At 36.3% G+C, this 19,133-nt stretch overlaps 4 protein-coding genes across 6 annotated transcripts; 3 read left to right on the top strand and 1 right to left on the bottom strand.

Annotated features, from left to right (window-relative positions):
• The first annotated feature begins 937 nt into the window (after positions 1-937).
• Positions 938-4,157, top strand: LOC125185671 (amino acid permease 6-like). 3 transcript variants are annotated; one of them, XM_048082246.1, is made up of 5 exons: positions 938-961; positions 2,434-2,530; positions 2,693-2,917; positions 2,987-3,080; positions 3,140-4,157. In XM_048082246.1, exons 2-5 carry the CDS (start codon positions 2,446-2,448, stop codon positions 4,134-4,136), a joined length of 1,401 nt encoding a protein of 466 aa, XP_047938203.1. In that variant the 5' UTR covers positions 938-961; positions 2,434-2,445; the 3' UTR covers positions 4,137-4,157. The 3 variants fall into 3 exon arrangements, with proteins under 3 accessions (XP_047938203.1, XP_047938204.1, XP_047938205.1); XM_048082247.1 differs by lacking the exon at positions 938-961 and adding an exon at positions 2,238-2,354; XM_048082248.1 differs by lacking the exon at positions 938-961 and having other exon boundaries at positions 2,431-2,530; positions 2,631-2,917.
• Positions 4,158-9,665: 5,508 nt separating this feature from the next.
• LOC125221244 (agamous-like MADS-box protein AGL61) lies at positions 9,666-10,367 on the top strand. Its single transcript, XM_048123369.1, has one exon. It carries the CDS (start codon positions 9,666-9,668, stop codon positions 10,365-10,367), a length of 702 nt encoding a protein of 233 aa, XP_047979326.1.
• A 3,492-nt stretch (positions 10,368-13,859) lies between these two features.
• Positions 13,860-17,456, top strand: LOC125217814 (squalene monooxygenase SE1-like). The gene is made up of 8 exons (XM_048119352.1): positions 13,860-14,176; positions 15,132-15,243; positions 15,407-15,581; positions 15,900-16,068; positions 16,155-16,373; positions 16,458-16,733; positions 16,818-17,096; positions 17,186-17,456. The coding sequence occupies exons 1-8, from the start codon at positions 13,943-13,945 to the stop codon at positions 17,288-17,290; spliced, it is 1,569 nt and encodes a 522-aa protein (XP_047975309.1). The 5' UTR covers positions 13,860-13,942; the 3' UTR covers positions 17,291-17,456.
• A 449-nt stretch (positions 17,457-17,905) lies between these two features.
• On the bottom strand, positions 17,906-18,489 carry LOC125185588 (histone H3.2). The gene has a single exon (XM_048082149.1). The coding sequence runs from the start codon at positions 18,430-18,432 to the stop codon at positions 18,022-18,024; it is 411 nt and encodes a 136-aa protein (XP_047938106.1). The 5' UTR covers positions 18,433-18,489; the 3' UTR covers positions 17,906-18,021.
• Between the last annotated feature and the right edge of the window lie 644 nt (positions 18,490-19,133).

Raw genomic sequence — 19,133 nt, 5'->3', positions numbered from 1 at the left:
TTACTGATCGAGACCACCAAACAAGATATCCACCACTAATTTCCATTGAAAAAAAAACTGAAACAATAATTGTTAGTATTGTCTCAGTTATATGATCATGCTCAAAAGCATACACTCAATTCAGTGTATAAAATAAAAGGCAAATTTTCATACTCCAAGAAGGAAAATTTAAAAAAAACAAATTTATCCTCTAATTCCTTCCATCATTCATGAATCCATTGGAGTAGAAACGAGGAAGCCCCGGTCGGTTGTGACTTATAACTAATTAGAGAATAATTGGTGATTGAGATAGAAATAAATGGCAAGCGAATGATTCTAACATGAGTTGGGAATAGATTCATGAGTTTTAGAAAGAGGGGTTTAATTTGGATGATGACACGAAACTGAAAAACGCACCATTATATTTATACGAGCAATTTCCCTCAAATTTTATAAATCTCCACTTTCCCAATTCAGTAATTTATCATCCTTTCCGGCGCTAACTGTAGTCTTGTAGCCTTGTTCTTTTCAGTTGATGTTTCTCCTTGCATCATTGAATCAAGTAGTAGTATATATTTATGGTATATTTATAATTTTTTTTAGTTGCTCAATATTCCATGTTATCCCAATTGAGAAAATATGATCAAAAGTGATTCAATGCTTTTTTTTTTCTAAAATACTTGTTCAATGTACTCCATTAATGTAGTACATATAGTTTTTTAGTTTGGAAAGCTTGTAAGATTAAAATGTGTGAAGTGGGTTTGGCAATATTTTGATCACGTTGTGTTTTAATCCAGCCATAAGATTGGGTAAATGAGGCTTGTCAATTAGGCCAAGTTGGGAGTTCCCATCAAGCCAAACTATTCCACACTTTCAATACACGAATATATTATATGTTGTCCCTGGCCTTAATCACTCAAACAAAAATGCAAGTTTTTTGGCTTGGAGGGGTATAAACCTTTGTTGAAAGAATATAACCGAGGTATTAATCGAAACATGTTGCTACCTTATATTATTCATATTTCATGTTAGCTTTATTATATGGCTAATTCCTATTTGTGTATTTTCTCTCATTTTTGTACTCTCTTAATTATGAGTGCTGTGCGACTTTATGCTCATATATTCTAAGTTCGAGATGATATGGCAAGGAAATTAAATTGATTTATTTCAATTGACGTTTTGCAAATTCATAAAGAAAGTTCATAATTTAATCGATATAGATTACTCGATATAATATTTTCCCAATTAACGTTTCTCAGTCATATGATTAATTTTTATAAGGTTGTTGAAATGTATTAGACTTGTGGTGTTGAAATTGAAGGTTAACTAACATGCATATATGAGTGGAAAAGGGAAATGGGTTCTTACTTATGATTATATCACTGTAACATCTCGATTACGTAACATTATTTTAATATGAAAGGAAACTCAAAAGCTTATTATGATTCAATTACACTTTGTTAATTAAAATTGAAAATTGCGTGGACAAAAATTTGTAGTGTCTATATTCTTTTAGCTGGAATTTTCGATAAGCGACAACATTATTACTATTCTTTTTTCTAATGGAGTACTCCACTTTTCTAACAATATACACGAGTAACAGGTTTAATTCATTCCCAATTTCCCGTACATAACATATTCCTACTAATATACGATCGTCGACAAACAGAATAAGAAGATCATATATACACATTATTTTACATTTATTTTGAAAAAACATAAAATAATGGAAACAGAAAAAAATGCACCAAATTATATTTTCATTATGCTCCATTTTGTTAGCTCAATATATGCAAAATAGGTCATTACAACTCACTTGCAATTTATTAAAAGACTGTTTTATACTATTTCGTATAAACAAAAATCTCAAGATAACCTCCATATATATATATTGGGTATAAATCATAAATATGATCAGGTTAAACGGTAGAAAATAGTTGATACTTTTGTCTAAATTAAGTGTCGATGAAGACATTGGAGTGGATACATTCATAGATTGAGCAAATAAAATGAGTGGTGAATAATACATTTAGACCAAGTATTAAGTATATTATCAAAAAAGAACTAATTAACCGTAACCAAATCTTAACGCCGTATATCATGCATCTATCCAACAATAAATATAGGCATGCATCCATCGCTTCACAAAATTTGCAGATACAAAGGTTTATGATAATTCAAAGCTGCCTCATTTCTTTCTAAATTTTCACTCTTTAGATAAATTCGTTCACCTCTATGTTTCAACCTTCCCATTTTCAAATAAGATCTAGCTAACATAAAAGCCCTACTTATAGTTAAGCCCTATTTGGTGATCATTTGGCTTTATTTATAAATGTTAGTTCTAATACTATTGCAAATCTCAGAGTGAAAAATCAGTGAGTTTCACAATCAATATCTTCCTCTATTTTAAATTTCGTGCGGACGTTTCATATTTCATTTATTTTTATCTTCCAGTTATTGAGAATTATGAATGTAGAAAGGTCGAACGTGGAAGCCCCGCCGGGAAATGATCCATCCGAATTCGATGAAGATGGCCATCCAAAAAGAACTGGTAAATTTCATTTAATGAAGTTTTTTAATTTTTAAATTTTCTTGTTCTCTCTATTTTTGGTTCTGAGCAAATGATTTTGTTGTTGTTGTTTCAATTCTAGTATGATTCAATAAAAAACAATGTGTTTAAACTTTAATCGGTTTGTATTGGAGTGCGAAAAAGGAACGGTATGGTCAGCAGGGGCCCACATAATAACAGCAGTGATCGGGTCGGGTGTATTGACGTTGGCATGGGCCCTCGCTCAAATGGGCTGGATTGCTGGGCCCACTGCTCTCCTCGCCTTCTCAGTTATCACTATGTTCACCTCCACCTTACTCGCCGACTGCTATCGCGCCGCTGACGGCACCAGAAATTACGTCTACAAAGACGCCGTCAAATCCTATCTAGGTAAAAATAAAAATTCAGTGTACACAAACACATGCTTCATTTCACATTCTCATTAATAAACTGATGCAGGAGGCATCAAATATAAGTTTTGCGCGGTGGTTCAATACAGCTATCTTGTCGGTGTGACGATTGGATATTCGATCACAACCGCTATCAGCTTGGTGTAAGCCTGCAACTCGTGTTCCTCTCTTAATTTGAGATACTAATTGTTTGTTTTTGTAGGGCGATGAAAAAATCACTGTGCTTTCACAAGCATGGGCACAACCATGATTGCACATTGTCCAACAATCCTTTCATTGTGCTATTCGGATTGATACAAATACTTATTTCCCAAGTCCCCAACTTCCACGAGCTCGCATTTCTCTCCTTCATCGCCGCCATCATGTCGTTCAGCTACGCCTCCATCGGCCTCGGCCTCTCCATCGCCAAAATCACGGAGAAAAAACACGCCACCACTAGCATCACTGGAAAACCGATCACCGATTCCTACTCCGCCGAGGAGAAGATGTGGAGCTGCTTCGCCGCCATCGGGAACATCGCATTCGCCTACGCCTTCGCCGTCGTCCTGATCGAGATCCAGGACACCATCCGATCAGGCGCGCCGGAGAGCAAGGTGATGAAGCGCGCCTCCATCGTCGGGATCCTAATCTCGACGGTGTTCTACATGCTGTGCGGCGCGCTAGGGTACGCCGCCTTCGGCAACGCCGCGCCGGGGAACTTCCTGACCGGGTACGGCTTCTACGACCCGTACTGGCTGATCTTAACGGCGAATCTGTTCATCGCCATCCACCTGTTCGGAGCGTACCAGGTTTTCGCCCAGCCGGTGTTCGGGGCGGCGGAGGGGTGGTGCAGGCGGCGGTGGCCGGGGAACACGTTCGTGAGCAAGGAGCACAGGTGGGGGAGACTGAGGGTGAATTATTTTCGGGTGGTGTGGCGGAGTATGTACGTGGTGTTCACGACGCTGGTGGCGATGCTGCTGCCGTTTTTCAATGATTTCGTGGGGCTGCTCGGGGCGATATCGTTCTGGCCGCTGGCGGTGTTCTTCCCCATCGAGATGTACATGGTGAGGGCAAAGATCTCGCGGTGGTCGTGCCGGGGGTTCTTCCTGCAGCTTCTTAGCGGATTCTGCCTTGTCGCTTCGCTGCTCGCTGGCGCCGGCTCTATTAGGGGGCTTCTTCACTCCCTCAGAAAATTCGAGCTTCTGCAGTCACGATCGTGATTGTTGGATTGGTTCACATTAATAAATTTAATCATTTCTACTCTCTATTTGTATATATGTACAGATTGTGATCCTCAATTATACTACACTATCTGTTACAACAAAATATTTTCGCTATTCGCACATTTAACTTAATACAAAGTTGTAAATAATCCGAGATTTAAGACACAATTGATAAATGTAAGAGGAAAGGAGAAATGGTGAAAGTAGTGTTCATTGAAATGTGGAATTCACATTATTAATAGTGTTAGTAGTGTTTAAACCTTTTCATTTCTAAAATTAATCTAATTTTGGTGGACCACTCATAATAGTAAAATTAGTCTATTTTTAAGTGCCATATTTCTTATTTGAAATTATACTCTAACAATTCTTGCTCAACTCTATGAAATGTGTGCTTTTGTCCACCTTATTATGTATGATGGTCTAACAATATTTCGTGGTGTGTCAAGTAAGTGGAGAAAATAGTAAGAAAGATGAAGAGAAAATAAAGCAGGAGAGTATTTTTATTTTACCAAAAATAGAAAACGCCAACAACCGCAGGCACTTCAAGCCAACAACCACAGGCACTTCAGGCCGAGCCAAGGGGGAGACCCAACTCCGCCCCCCACACACAACAATACCATAGCTACGACAACGCTGCTTGAAGAGTAGAGGACGTGGTAGATGAGAATTAACAGGAATGGGTTGAGTATCAGTACAATTTCATGAAAATTTTATTAGAATAGATAAGGAGTAACTTAAACTGAATTTCGCATTTGTTTCTTCTATCAAATGAAGGAACCACTTTACTTTTAAGGCCGATGAAGAAAATTTTGTTTTATGGAAATAAATGAGAACGATGTTTAACAAGTTGTCAATTAATTTTTGAAGCATGTTTGTTGCAAGAGAAAACCGAACAAAGCAAATGATTAATACAAATATTAACTTGGGCTGAGCCGAGTAAAATTAAACCAAAATCCAAATGTCAAAGTAATTACAAAAATTGGGCCATTAATTTACAACCATTTTGGAGCCCAATACATCGAATAATTTGGTTGAGCCCAAATATTCCTCCTTTACATAAGTTGGCGCCTTTTCTCATTCACCAGCAGTGGCGCGTGAGCGTGACTCTCCTGATCCCTCAATCTAGTAGTAGTAGTACTAAATTTTACTTTCTATAGAGGAACAAAAAAGGGTTGTTCCTCCCAATTCCAACTCCAAAACAAGGTAATTCTAACCACAATCTATCTCAAATTCTCAATTGTTTCATTTAAACTCAATGAGCTTTCCGTGACAGAATTTTCAGCAAGGAAAGACCCAAATTTAATCTGCTCTCAATCCATTCAAGGTGATTCACACAACCAACGTACCAACCTTTTCCTTTCATCTTTTCACGGAAATGAGCATAGATTAAATCACTTGGAACAATCCTTTGCTTAACCTGTTATTGGACCCCTAGTATAAGCCAATGATTGTACGTCGCTTGTTGGAGACCGACGAAACTCTAGAAGAATGTGTTGCGGAAGACTTGATACGGACGGATGAATGATGCCACAAACGAGGTTGATGAACCGTTTAATAAGTCGTGGATGGAAATGACTGATGTGTATGTTTGTTTTGGAAGTCAGTTAAAAGTAACAATGAATTGAATCAATTGATGATTCAAGAGAGAGCAACTCACGATAAAATTTTTGATATATGTTTGTTTTTCATCCATCTCTTATGGGGTCTTTATATAGACGCTAATTCTAAGACATAAGAAAATAAAACTAAAGCAAACAAAATAGGAAAGAAATAAACTAAAAGAGATTCACAGTTGATAGGAGAATAAAGAATGTCAAAACTAATTAACATTGGTCAATAACTTTCCATTTATTATTTTAATTAACTAAAAGAGCAAATAGATATTAAATATTTTAAGAATTAATTTAAGAAACCCTAAATTATAGAAGGAAAAAAATCATTGCTAATTAATGTAAAATCTTTTTACTTTTACTACAACAAAAAAACCGTTAAGGAATATTTTTTAATACAATTAAGGACGCTAATTTGTGTTTTTAAATATACCACCAACGCTTCAAAAAACGTCTTTATTGTAAGTGTCCCAATTAAAATTTGAGGATGAAAATGAAATCGTTCCAAAAAAATAAAATATTAAGTTAATTTGTCCTTAATTTAGCAACGCTTTATTTTGAGTTCTAAATTATTGTTATTTTTTAAAAATTTTCCAACGCAAGTAATTGCGTCCCAATTTTTATATCCTTAAAATAAATTGTTTTGTAATTTTTGTTAAGTTATATGTTATTAAATATGAGAAATGATCTGCTGAGCGTCAAGTCGTGAGCGACAAATGAGCGTCTGTCTACTTTTTCTCTCCCTTCACTTTCTCGTTCTTCTTTTCTTCGTTTCCCCTCCATTCTTTGCCGAAATCAAATTCACTATCTTCGCTTGCTCTCTCTACTCCATTCTTTCAATTCCTAAATTCACAATCACAGATTCACAATAATCGCTTCTTCTCGCTCAATTTTAATTTTTTTTTTTATCATTGTCAAAACTCAAAAGCTCCATCAAAAAGGGATGAAAATCAGTGTTGAGATTGTCCATAATGAGGGAAATCAAGCGCAGAACAATAAGAAGTGAATGAAATAGCTCTGATTTGATAGATGAAGACGCAATTTCTTGGACTCTTAATCCCAATAAATAATTTTTCCCAAAAAGGGTGAATTAAGTATAATTAATTAGATCAAGAATCAACATAATCTTTGTTCGAGTTTCTTGTTTTTGTTGTGATGCACCATTTGCTTTTTTTTTTAAGTCAAGGACATGACCTTTGATTCTGCAAATATATGCGTTGTCGAGGCCCTAGGGGTGAAAAACACAATTGATTGATAAGAAACTTTGTTGTTTCAAATTATAATCTGAAAGGCATCTTGAAGGATGGAGGGACGAAGCACTGCAGATGATGTTTTGGAGGTCACATAGTTATGGCCAGAGGGCTCAGCCATTCGCGCCTTTTGCCTCACAGTCTTGTATCAGATTGCCAAGAGCATGAAGAATGTGTCGCTCTTGAGGAATGAGGAGCCAACTGAGGACCCACAGGCTGATATTCATACACAATGAATGCAGTCTCTCTTGACAAAGAGTTGTATATGAGTATATCAGTATGATGTTTGTGTGATGAAATTGCAGTGGAGTACAATTGTGTTGGGAAGACTTCTAAGGCAAATTAGAGCATCTGGATTATACATAGATTCTTGGTGATGCTTAGTTATAAGTAAAGAAATGTTTTAGTACTATCAATTATCATAGTGTTAGTAGAATCAAACAACATACTGTATAAAATATCTGCTTTTGTTTTTATCATACAAATGAGGTTGCAATTACTATCTGCTTCGATTCTAAATTTAATTCCGAAGTACAAGGTATTACTAAATTTCATCTTAGCATAATGATAATTTGTCAGCTGCTTCAGCATTGGGTGGAATTAACTGCAAAAAATGTGACAAATTCAAAAGGACTCATTTTAATATTACTCCAGAACCAATGATAAGTGCAATATAACATACTACAGAAAGATTGCAACACTCTGATTCACTATAGCAAACCACAAAGAATCATGTCCTGGATCTCATTAGCTAAATGCCTACAATCAGACTTCAGAGAGGAAGAAAATATCTGAGTCAACTGAAATAAGAAAAGTCCTAACAAAGTTACATACACATTATCTCATTGTATGACACTACTTTATTCACAAACAGAAGTCAGAACCTTTCCTCACAGTGCAAATTAGTGGATTCAGTCACGCAGTAGAAACATAACCAACAACAGAGACGTCAAGTTCAAACCCACACTACTATTTATCCAAATTCTCCATAAATTTGCAGACTTTTGTTTCTGCCAATTTGCCTTGCACCATCTGATTCCGGAGTAAATGAAATCGTCAATAATTTTGAGATCTTGATCATGCACAGCCTCCCACCCCTCCTTCAATAATTCAAGTCACAATTATATTTGCATTATCAAAGATCGCTGATTGAATATCAACAGCTAATGTTCATATCTCCACACTGGACAAGACATATTTTGGCTGCTTCTACTTTGAGGAAAATTTATTTATTGGGATTAAGAGTCCCAAGAAATTGCGTCTTCATCTATCGAATCGGAGCTATTTCATTCTCTTCTTATTGTTCCGTGCTCGATTTCCTTCATAAAGACAATCTCAACACTAATTTTCAATCCCTTTTTGATGGAGCTTTTTGAGTTTTGACAATGATAAAAAAAATTAAGAATTGGGCGAGAAATTATTGTGAATTTGTGATTGTGAATTTAGGAATTGAAAGGAATCGAGAGAATGGAGTAGAGAGAGCAAGCGAAGATAGTGAATTTGATTTCGACAAAGAATGGAGGGGAGACGAAGAAAAAAAGAGCGAGAAAGTGAAGGGAGAGAAAAAGTAGACAGACGCTCAGCAGATCATTTCTCATTAAATATACTCCATATGTCCCATTTATTAAGATGTCCATGTTTTCTTATTATTTTGTTAAATGTCTCATTTTATATTTCAAAAATCTCTTTTCTCTCACCTCGCTAAAATAAATTCAGTTAATTATTTTTTTCTACATCTTTTATGAAGTATAGCAATTAAATCTAAAATCTAGTTCTATTTAAGAATTTGGATGTTTTAAATAGGACGAATGGCCGTAATAATGTTTTTTGTGAGGAAGCGAATAATATCTGACAGGCGTTTAAGTTCTAACGTATGATTTCTGCTCCCCGACCTCATTATTTTGCCATATATATAGCTTGGTTTCAAAACTTGTAGCTCCCACTTAATGACCATATCCCTTCTACCTTTCCTTAACTAAGTAATCACAACTATTACATTTCTATATTGCATTTAGTATTTACTATTTCAAGACTAGCTATTATAAATTGGATTACTATAGTGTATATAGCGATACAAAACATGCATATACAGTCATACTGAGTTTGAATTTGTAAAAGCGCACACACACTGTTCTTCATACATTTAACATAACAGAATTAATTAAAAATATGTCCGTAGATTCAAAATAATTTTTTTTTTAAAACCTACAAATAGTACATTGATCAGTAAATTACACGGAGTGAATCCATTTGAGAATTTAGATTAAAAAAACAAGTTTGCAAGTGAGAACTTAACGATCTATACATCTAAATATCCATTCCTTGTAGAGATGAACCTAACTCAGCGGTCATTTGAATTATAATCCTTAGCTAGCCATTCATTAATATAATTCCTGGTATGTAAAGTACTCCAATCTTGGAGTTTATTTGAAAGCGGGGTGTAAACTGCAATTACTTAACACTTGGCAAGAAAACGAGTAAATTAAATTTGGACAGAATCAACTGCATTAATTACTCAAATATTTGTTTCCATTTACACAGTCGTTGTATTCTTGCAATCAAAGATTATAAAGATCCCCTAATTTTGCCCTAAACCTATAGTTTGTTAAATCCTCTTCCAAAAACCAACCTTCCCTTTCTCCAAATCAAATAACTTAACAACAAAGATGGTGATCTTGAAAGAGAGCGGCGAGAAGAAGAAGACGACGCAGGGGCGGAAGAAGATCGAGATCAAGAAGATTGAGAACTTGAGCAACCGGCAAGTGACCTTCTCGAAGCGGCGGCTGGGGCTGTTCAAGAAGGCGAGCGAGCTGTGCGTGCTGTGCGGCGCGGAGATCGCCATCGTGGTCCACTCCCTGGGCAAGCGCGTCTTCTCCTTCAATCACCCCTCCACCGGCGCCGTCATCGACCGCTACCTCAGCGGCGAGAGGGAATTCGACGCCGCCCCCGCGGTCAACACCAGGGAGTTCAACCGCCACTACTCTGACGTGTCCAATCAGTTGGAGCTGGAGAAGCAGCGTAGGGACTTGATTGAGGAGGCCAAGAGGGCGGAGGGCGGAGGAGGACAAGTGGTATGGTGGCAGCAGGGTGTGGAGGAGATGGATTTGAATGAGTTGGAGCAGTACGCGGAGGCGCTGGATGAGCTGTTGAAGAATGTCGACTTGAGGACTAATGATCTCATGATTTCGCACTCCTCCTCCCTGGCCATGCAGAACCCTACTGCGACGGCGTTCGAGGATGCGGGGCTGTATGCGGCTCAGAATCAGATGGGGAATAATTTCGATTACGAGAATTTCATTGCGGCTAATCAAGGGCTGGACATGCTCGCTTATGAAGGGAAGACTCCTCCTGCATGCTTCAATTACTAGGATTTCATTCAACTTATGTTTTCTCTAATTTGTTTATGCATCTGTTTCATTGCTGTCTTCTAGTACCAAATATTAATGTTTGGACAGGAATTCCCCCTTTTTCTTTCTATTGATATGGTTATCAGAGCGTCAATCTAGGGTTTCATTAATTAATATCAATATTCAATATAGCCCTATTACTTGATTTTCAAGATGTTTGTTAAATTGAAAAAATATTATATTCAGATTATAGTGTGTGATTGTGTGAGTTTTAGGGTGTGACATACCTTTTCCAAAAGAGTTATTATGTTTGATTATTTGAAGTTTGGACCATACGATTTGTCTTTAATTAATTAGTACTCCGTTAATTACGTTTTTTTCTTGAGGTCAATGTTTTAGATTAAGTCCACTTAGTTTACTGAATTTCAAATTCAACAAATCAGTGAGGCGAGCCACTAATCAGACTGTCTCATCAAAGCGCAATCATCCTACTAGTTTGTTAGTCAGCCAACCGAAAATGAATGCTTTTATAGAATTATGAAGTCTTCCAACACGAACATCACATCAGCATTTTGTGCATCACAAAATATAAACCTATTATTTCAGGCATTCAAGCACTTATTAGTTACTACCTCCGTCCCCCAAAATTTGCTACACTTTGATCCAACACGGGTTTTAAGAAATGTAATAAAAAGTGAGTTGAAAAAGTTGGTGAGGTGTGGGTCCTACTTTTAAAGTATTAGTTTTATAATAAAATGTGAGTATGAATGAGTTAGTAGGATATGAGATCCACTACCAAAAATGGTAAAAGTGAAGTGTATCAAATTTTCAGGGACGGAACGAAATAGTAAACTGTATCAAATTTTCAGGGACAGAGGTAGTATTACTAAGCAAAGGGCCAAACATACTCGTGCCATACAATAAGATAAAACCCAATAATTTTACAAATGGGCCATTTTTGTTATTTATGACCTAAATAGGGCTTCCCAATTAATGATCGTAAAATCTGATGAAACTGAATTCGGAGATAATTGAATCCTAAAACACAAGCATCATAGGGAATTTGATGATAATTGTAATGCGAGAGAGAAGGAATATATAAAGAATAAAAAACCAACTATATTGAAACTTAAAAAAAATCACTCCCTTTAGAATTCAGATTTAGGTGTACACTCATCATAAATTTTTATTATCTAATGGCTAAAATAGTTCTTGGTTTCTACAATAAGAAAGGTTAATTTTACCTAGAACCTTTCGTCCCTGTCAAAGTTATACTCCTCCATCCCTGAAAAGTAGTAATGAATTATTTTCTTATTAGTCTGTCTTGAAAGGCATGAATTTTCTAATTTCGGAACAGTTAAACAAACATTATCCCTACACATCATTTTATTTACAACTTATATCTTCACATTATTAATGATGTAGAGTTCACTCTCCAGTACTTACACTACTTACATTATCATTTATCTCTCTCTTACTTTATCAATTACATATTAAAACACGTGTCAAACTAAATGTTCATACTTTTTCAGGGACGGATGAAGTAGTGTACTTACCACCGGATGATTCTTATCATTCAAAAGAAGTAAAGTAATAAACGAGCTTAGTGAGAAATTTTGATTTCACCATACAAACAATAATAAAGATAATTAATAATGAAGCTCAATTTTACTGGTGAGAAGCTTTCCCTGCGACTAATAAATATAATTGGAGATTCAAGTCACCATACAAAATCATTGCCGGGCATCTTTAAAAGAAAAAAATGGAAAAATATAAGGAAAAAAAAAACATACTCGATATTTAATGAATGCATGTGTGTACAGTCTATTCCTAAGGCTAAGGCTGAGTCTTTTTAGAAGGCAATATTGATCAACTAAATTTGATGAATTTAATGAATGCGTACGTGATATGTCTATAGCTAATTATAAGGCTGAGTCTTTTTAGAAAGTAAGGATCAATTTAATTTGTTGCAGTGACTGATACGTAAACTGTTATTAAGTTTGATTTTAGGGACATTGCGATTTTAATGAATGGCTAACTTCAAATTTTGATTTAATTAGTTTAACTTCTGTATGCATGTATGAATATGTACGCTTAATAGTACTATACTCATCAAATGCAAGAGACACGTTATTTTGTAGCAAATTAAAGTTAATCATTTTCTATCTTTTAAAAAATATCTTACAACTTTATATTCAGTTATTTTTGTAAAATATTTACGTATATCGAATTAAATGTAATTTTATAATTATTCTGACAATATCTTAGTTGAATATATTCATGTGAATAAATTTGATAACCTTTTTCTGAATGTTAATATATTTTCGTGTTCGGAGTTGGAATGATGTTTCACACCGTGATCATAAATACTGAGTGTTAAACTAATTTATTTTGTACATTGTATAATAGTGAGTGTTAAACTAATTTATTAGTTAGATAGACTGATTATTATCTTCTCAGGTGTTCTTCTTTATTCTTTCTCAGGTCGTAAAGTTGAATCAAGCATGGTCGATCCTATAAATAATAGGATCATTTTATAGGTCATAATTCATTAAGAAATTAAGAAGAATAATCTTTTCTTATACACGTTCCGGAACCCTAGCACCTCAACTAGGTTTGTGTATCGATGATACTTGCAATATGTACTCCATTATGATTATACATTTTTTGTGTACTTGTGCTATGATATTATGCACCATGCAGCTCATTATAATGATTAGCCAAGTAACAGTACTATACTAGCAAACTTAACTCACCAACTCTTTCAAAACACGTCGATAATTGTATATATAGCAGTATTTATAAGAAAACGCAATTTGTATATGCACGTTAAAATATGGAGTAGTTAATGAGGTAGAGTGGGTCCCAATCAAAACAATTGTAAACCGATCACAATAAACCACTCTTTATTTTTGAAAACACAGCAAACCTTTTAATTAATGTAAACATGTGAACTATGCCCAATCGACATCATATAGTTAGCGCTTCATAACTACGGAGGTCCTAATAATTTCCTTCATTTTTAAGCAATCAAATTATCACATATACAAATTCATCTATTTTAATTATGTTTAGTTTATGTTGTTTTTAGTTTTTAATTGGTGTAACTCGTTGTTGCATGTTAGCACCAAATAATTGTGACAATAATTCTTGATTTATGCATATCTCTTGACTCTTGAAGAAGAAGAAAATTGCACTCATTAACAAATTGAAGGCCATCTTATTAATTCATCCAACAAATTATGAAAGAAGAGAAAAGTCCAAGTTGCCAAATGAAACATAGCACCACGTGGCGCCAGTAGTATTCTGCCACGTAACTCATGCAATCACCAGAGATGGTTATGAGTCGGTTTTAAATTAAATGGGCGCAACTAATTCTAACGACGGTAGCGCAACCGTATTAAATAATTTCTGAACTGAAATAAAGAAAAAAGAATATATATTTATTTTAAAATTAACTAAGTCACGCTCTCCGTGTTGCCTTGGAGCCAATTCATTGTTTCCTATTTATAGGGGCACCATTTCTTAACAACTCCAAAACCAAGTTAAAAAAGACTAAAAGAGGAAGCAATTCGTGGCGGTTTTAATCGTTAACAATGGCGATGATAGGTCAGTATATTTTTGGATGCTTCGCCGCTTCGTTGTTCGGATTCGCTTTGCTCTACAACTTGCGCCGGAAGATAAGGCGGGATGTAGCCGGAAAAGATGGATGCATTAAGACTTCCGCCGCTGTAGCCGAGCGAATGCGGCAGGAGAGCGGCGGCGACCCGGACATTATCATTGTCGGTGCTGGTGTTGCGGGGGCGGCGCTGGCTTATACCCTTGGCAAGGTAGGGGAGTATTTTAATTTCTTCACAATTATATAACGCTTCTTCTTTTTTCCACCATCCAAATTTTGGTATAATCTTGCTTACATTCACTATATTTCATCAAGCCTTATTGAAACTATTGCATCTGTATGATATTATTCAGGCTACGTCTGTAGAGTCTGCGCATAAACACTAATTATTGCTAGAGATTAGTGTTTAACTTTATTATATTAGGGTGGAGCTGATGATTTGAATCATTTCCTATCTTATTTTCTATTGCTTAATGCTTAGGCGCTGATAAAAATGTTATGTTCAAATAAATACTGGAATCGGCATGATTGTTTGCTGGAAAATTGTGTGGAGAATAGGTCTTTAACCTGTCATTAACTTCTGAGCTTCATGTTTGATTCCTTCCCTTCAAGAAATCGATTTATCACCATATTTTCCAGACTGGCACAAGTACATATCTAACATTTGTTGGTTTCTATCTTTGAAGGAATAGGATTGATGCGTAGTTGGATATAGTAAAATGAGTCTGAATTTGGCAATAAATGGAGTGCAAGGAAACTAAGAAAATAATGATTGATATAGACGGGCGACTACATGATTTTTTAGCATGATAGTCCAGTCTCCTACAAACCTTAGTTGCTAGTTGAAGAATTCAACGTTTAATTCCTTAAATTAACTATGACTAATTGGCCTTTTTCCAATTTTTAAGATTATGCCTGAGGAACTTACTCTAAATATTTATGTGTTTAGCGTTTACTGTTGATATGCTTTATTTGTATTATTCGGAAAATCATGCCATCCACCGACTCCATCAGTAGATCTATAAAATTGACATGTGAACATGTGATAGTTCTTGAAAAAGTGGAATGACTTAGGTCTTAGGTCATGTGATGAATTAAATCTCCAAAGAAACGTTGTAATTTTACCCTGGTCTATCATTAACATCTTTCCACTACTATAATTGCAGGATGGACGTCGAGTTCATGTCATCGAAAGAGACTTGACCGAGCCAGATCGCATCGTTGGGGAACTTCTCCAGCCGGGTGGTTATTTGAAATTGATCGAGTTAGGCCTTGAAGGTACAGCAGCATTGGGCCAATTCTAATCTTTTCATCAACCCCATATTTATTGTTGCCATAATATCTACTACTATATCGGACTATCAGAGTTAGGTCGAAAACTGTTAGCAGCTGGAAAAGCTTGGTGTGCTCTTTAAAATTGGTTCTGGTTACTTAACTGCAGATTGTGTGAAAGGTATTGATGCTCAACAAGTTTTTGGATATGCTCTTTACAAGGACGGTAAAGACACCAAGTTACCTTACCCCTTGGAGAGCTTTGGCACCGATGTCTCCGGCAGAAGCTTCCACAATGGCCGTTTTATCCAGAGGATGAGAGAAAAGGCTGCAGCACTTCCAAAGTATAATTTTCATAACACTTCTTTCTTTAATGATCATACATATTAGATTAATATGGATGTGTGAATTCGACAATGTTGAGTTAGCAGACTTGACCATATAGTACTTATTTGCACTTCTATGAATGACTTTTTAACTTCATCAATTGTCAATTTTGCAACTTTCTCTCCTGTGTTTACTTTCACTGATACCTAAAAGTTGAAGGAGATGCAAGATTGAGCAAATGGATATCTACCGAAGAGTCAAATATCAAATCCCTTGTAATTTTAAAATACTAGTACACCAGAAATATATTTGAAGTCCATATTATCCTGATGCAGTGTAACGCTTGAACAAGGCACAGTGACGTCGTTGCTTGAAGAAGATGGAACTATTAGAGGTGTGCAATACAAGACCAAGAAAGGCGAAGAGATCACTATTTATGTTCCTCTTACCATTGTTTGCGATGGATGTTTTTCAAACCTGAGGCGTTCTCTCTGTTCTCCTCAGGTGAATAAACTCCACGCCCTACAACTTGTATGTTGCTTTTGTCAAGTCTAAAAGTTTCCCAACATGAATTCTCTTTATGCGGACAGGTGGAGAACCCCTCGTGTTTTGTTGGTCTGATCTTGGAAAACTGTGATCTCCCACATGCTAATCATGGACATGTTGTACTTGGGGATCCTTCGCCTATTCTGTTTTATCCCATTAGCAGCACAGAGGTACGATGCCTGGTCGATGTTCCTGGGAAAAAGGTTCCATCCATTTCCAACGGTGAAATGGCACACTATCTGAAAACTGTGGTGGCTCCTCAGGTGCTTGAGTGCTCTCTCAAAGACTAGAAACTTCATCATTCCTTGATACTACTTGTATAAGCTACTTAAATCATGTTTCTACAGGTTCCTTCTCAGCTGCATGATTCATTTATTGCTGCTGTCGAGAAAGGGAACATAAGGACCATGCCAAACAGAAGCATGCCAGCAAATCCTCGTCCCACCCCTGGCGCGCTTTTGTTGGGAGATGCATTCAACATGCGCCACCCTTTAACTGGTGGAGGAATGACGGTGGCCCTATCCGATATTGTTCTCCTGCGCAATCTTCTTAGGCCTATTGACAATTTGCGTGATGGATCCACACTCTGCCAATATCTTGAATCCTTCTACACTCTCAGAAAGGTAAGCTGAACATTCATTTGATCTTATATAGTGAAAGCGAGTTGAAGCATGAAAAAAGAGATTTGATTTGTGAATCTAATGCAGCCAGTTTCATCTACCATCAACACATTGGCTGGAGCGCTCTACAAAGTTTTCTGTGCTTCACCTGATCCAGCAAGGAAGGAAATGCGCGAGGCTTGCTTTGATTACCTGAGTCTTGGAGGCATTTTCTCAACTGGTCCTGTCTCCTTACTTTCTGGTTTAAACCCGCGCCCTTTGAGCCTCTTTCTCCACTTCTTCGCGGTGGCTGTCTATGGGGTTGGTCGATTGCTACTTCCATACCCTTCGCCTACCAAGGTTTGGTTGGGAGCCAGATTGCTTTCGGTAAGTGACTTGATCCTTTATATCTCAAAATTTTCATATCATTGCATTGTCTTGTGTATGCTAAGATTCTGTTTTGTTCTAACTTACAGGCAGCATCTGGAATAATTTTCCCGATTATTAAAGCAGAAGGCATTCGTCAAATGTTCTTCCCTGCTACGGTGCCAGCATACTACAGATCAACCCCTGTTAATTAGAGCATGAACTCATATTCATTATTTTCTTCTTTTACTATTAAATGGAAAGAAAATTGGTGTGTCAATAGTGCTGTCAATCACATAAGCCACAAAACTATAGGAGTAAAATTTCGTATCAATTTGTATCAAGTATTGCTCTTATTGGGAATAAATTTGTTTAGTAGCATCTTCCACGGACCATGATGCCACAAAATAGTATACGATCAAATGTGGATGTGCTGCTGTATATGTGAGAAAAAAAAACTCTACTTAAATAAAGTAAACATATACTAGTAGTAGTAGAAAAGAATAAAATAAAATAAATACTACTAGTATTTTCATTTCTATAAAAATGACATTTTGAATGAGATATCCAAAAGTAAAATTAAGGTAGTCAATATAAGACCAAGAAAGTACTCTACTATTAGTACCTAATTCTCTTTAATTATATCTATAAACTACTCTTGATAAGCACATAATTGTTCACTTTGTATTTGCCATTATTCTTCCAGAAAATAAATTGCATCAATATTTTACAGGATAATATACAAATTAGAGCTTCACCGTTTATGTAAATCCAAGGGCAAAGAAATGATCAAACTCAAAAGCCAATTGCAAAACATAAACAAAATCAAATGAAGCAAAAATCATTCGTTGATTTTCATTAAACAAAGAATTCCAGTACAGATGGAATCGAATAATCCTCAAAGACTAGCAACCACCTATTTCCCAGCCTAACGTCAAACTCAGAACTACGCTCTCTCACCCCTAATTCTCCTGGCCAGCTGGATATCCTTGGGCATAATAGTCACTCTCTTCGCATGGATGGCGCAGAGATTTGTATCCTCAAACAACCCGACGAGGTACGCCTCGGCTGCTTCCTGAAGCGCCGCAACGGCAGAGCTCTGGAACCTCAGATCCGTTTTGAAATCCTGCGCTATCTCGCGAACAAGTCTCTGGAACGGAAGTTTGCGGATCAAGAGCTCCGTAGATTTCTGATACTTGCGAATCTCACGCAGAGCGACGGTGCCAGGGCGGAAGCGGTGGGGCTTCTTCACTCCGCCGGTGGCCGGAGCGGATTTCCTAGCGGCTTTGGTCGCCAGCTGCTTACGCGGCGCCTTTCCACCAGTAGATTTGCGGGCGGTCTGCTTTGTGCGAGCCATTACTAGGGTTTGCTGTTTGCGATTTGCAAGGAAAAATGAAATGGGGATTGCAATTTGAAGTGAGGGCAAAGCGTTATTTATTCCCGGTGTCTTCATTGCTATGGCGGGATGGGGTTGTGATCTTGACCGTTGATATCTGTATCTTTCCATGGACGGCTGGAGTTTAATTATGTGTATACGCGGATCCTTGACGTGGCAGTCTAGACTATAGAGGTTCGTTGGATTAAATGTGGAATCGGTGGCTGGAGATAAAGAAGGTTCGGATTTATGACGTGTCGTAGGAACGATTTTCTTTTTTCTTTACTATCTCATTTTATACATCAAAACAATAATCCGTTTTACTTCTTTTTCTTATTTTTTATTTATTTTTTTTTCAAATATGAAGAAAAATAAAGATGACGTAATTTCTTTTTAAAAAAATGTATTACTCGTGTGATAAAAAAACAAATTCATTTTAATAAGACATAGGGGACATTTTAATAATGACCCCTTCCTTCGGCGGCGGAATTTTATGTACAATTTTATTTTATGCGTTAAGTGAAGAGAATAATAAAGTGAGAGAAACAAATAAAGTATAAATAAATATATTTTTATTTTAGGTAATAGAACATCTTGATTGAGATAAATTAAAAGAAAAGTATGTCATCTTTTATTCTCCTAGGACCGACGGAGTAATAAATTTTAAGTGCTAGTAACAATTT

The sequence above is a fragment of the Salvia hispanica genome, chromosome 4 (assembly GCF_023119035.1).
Source record: "Salvia hispanica cultivar TCC Black 2014 chromosome 4, UniMelb_Shisp_WGS_1.0, whole genome shotgun sequence".
In the NCBI taxonomy this organism is placed as follows: Eukaryota; Viridiplantae; Streptophyta; class Magnoliopsida; order Lamiales; family Lamiaceae; genus Salvia; species Salvia hispanica.
This window is presented reverse-complemented; position numbering and strand designations above follow the sequence as displayed.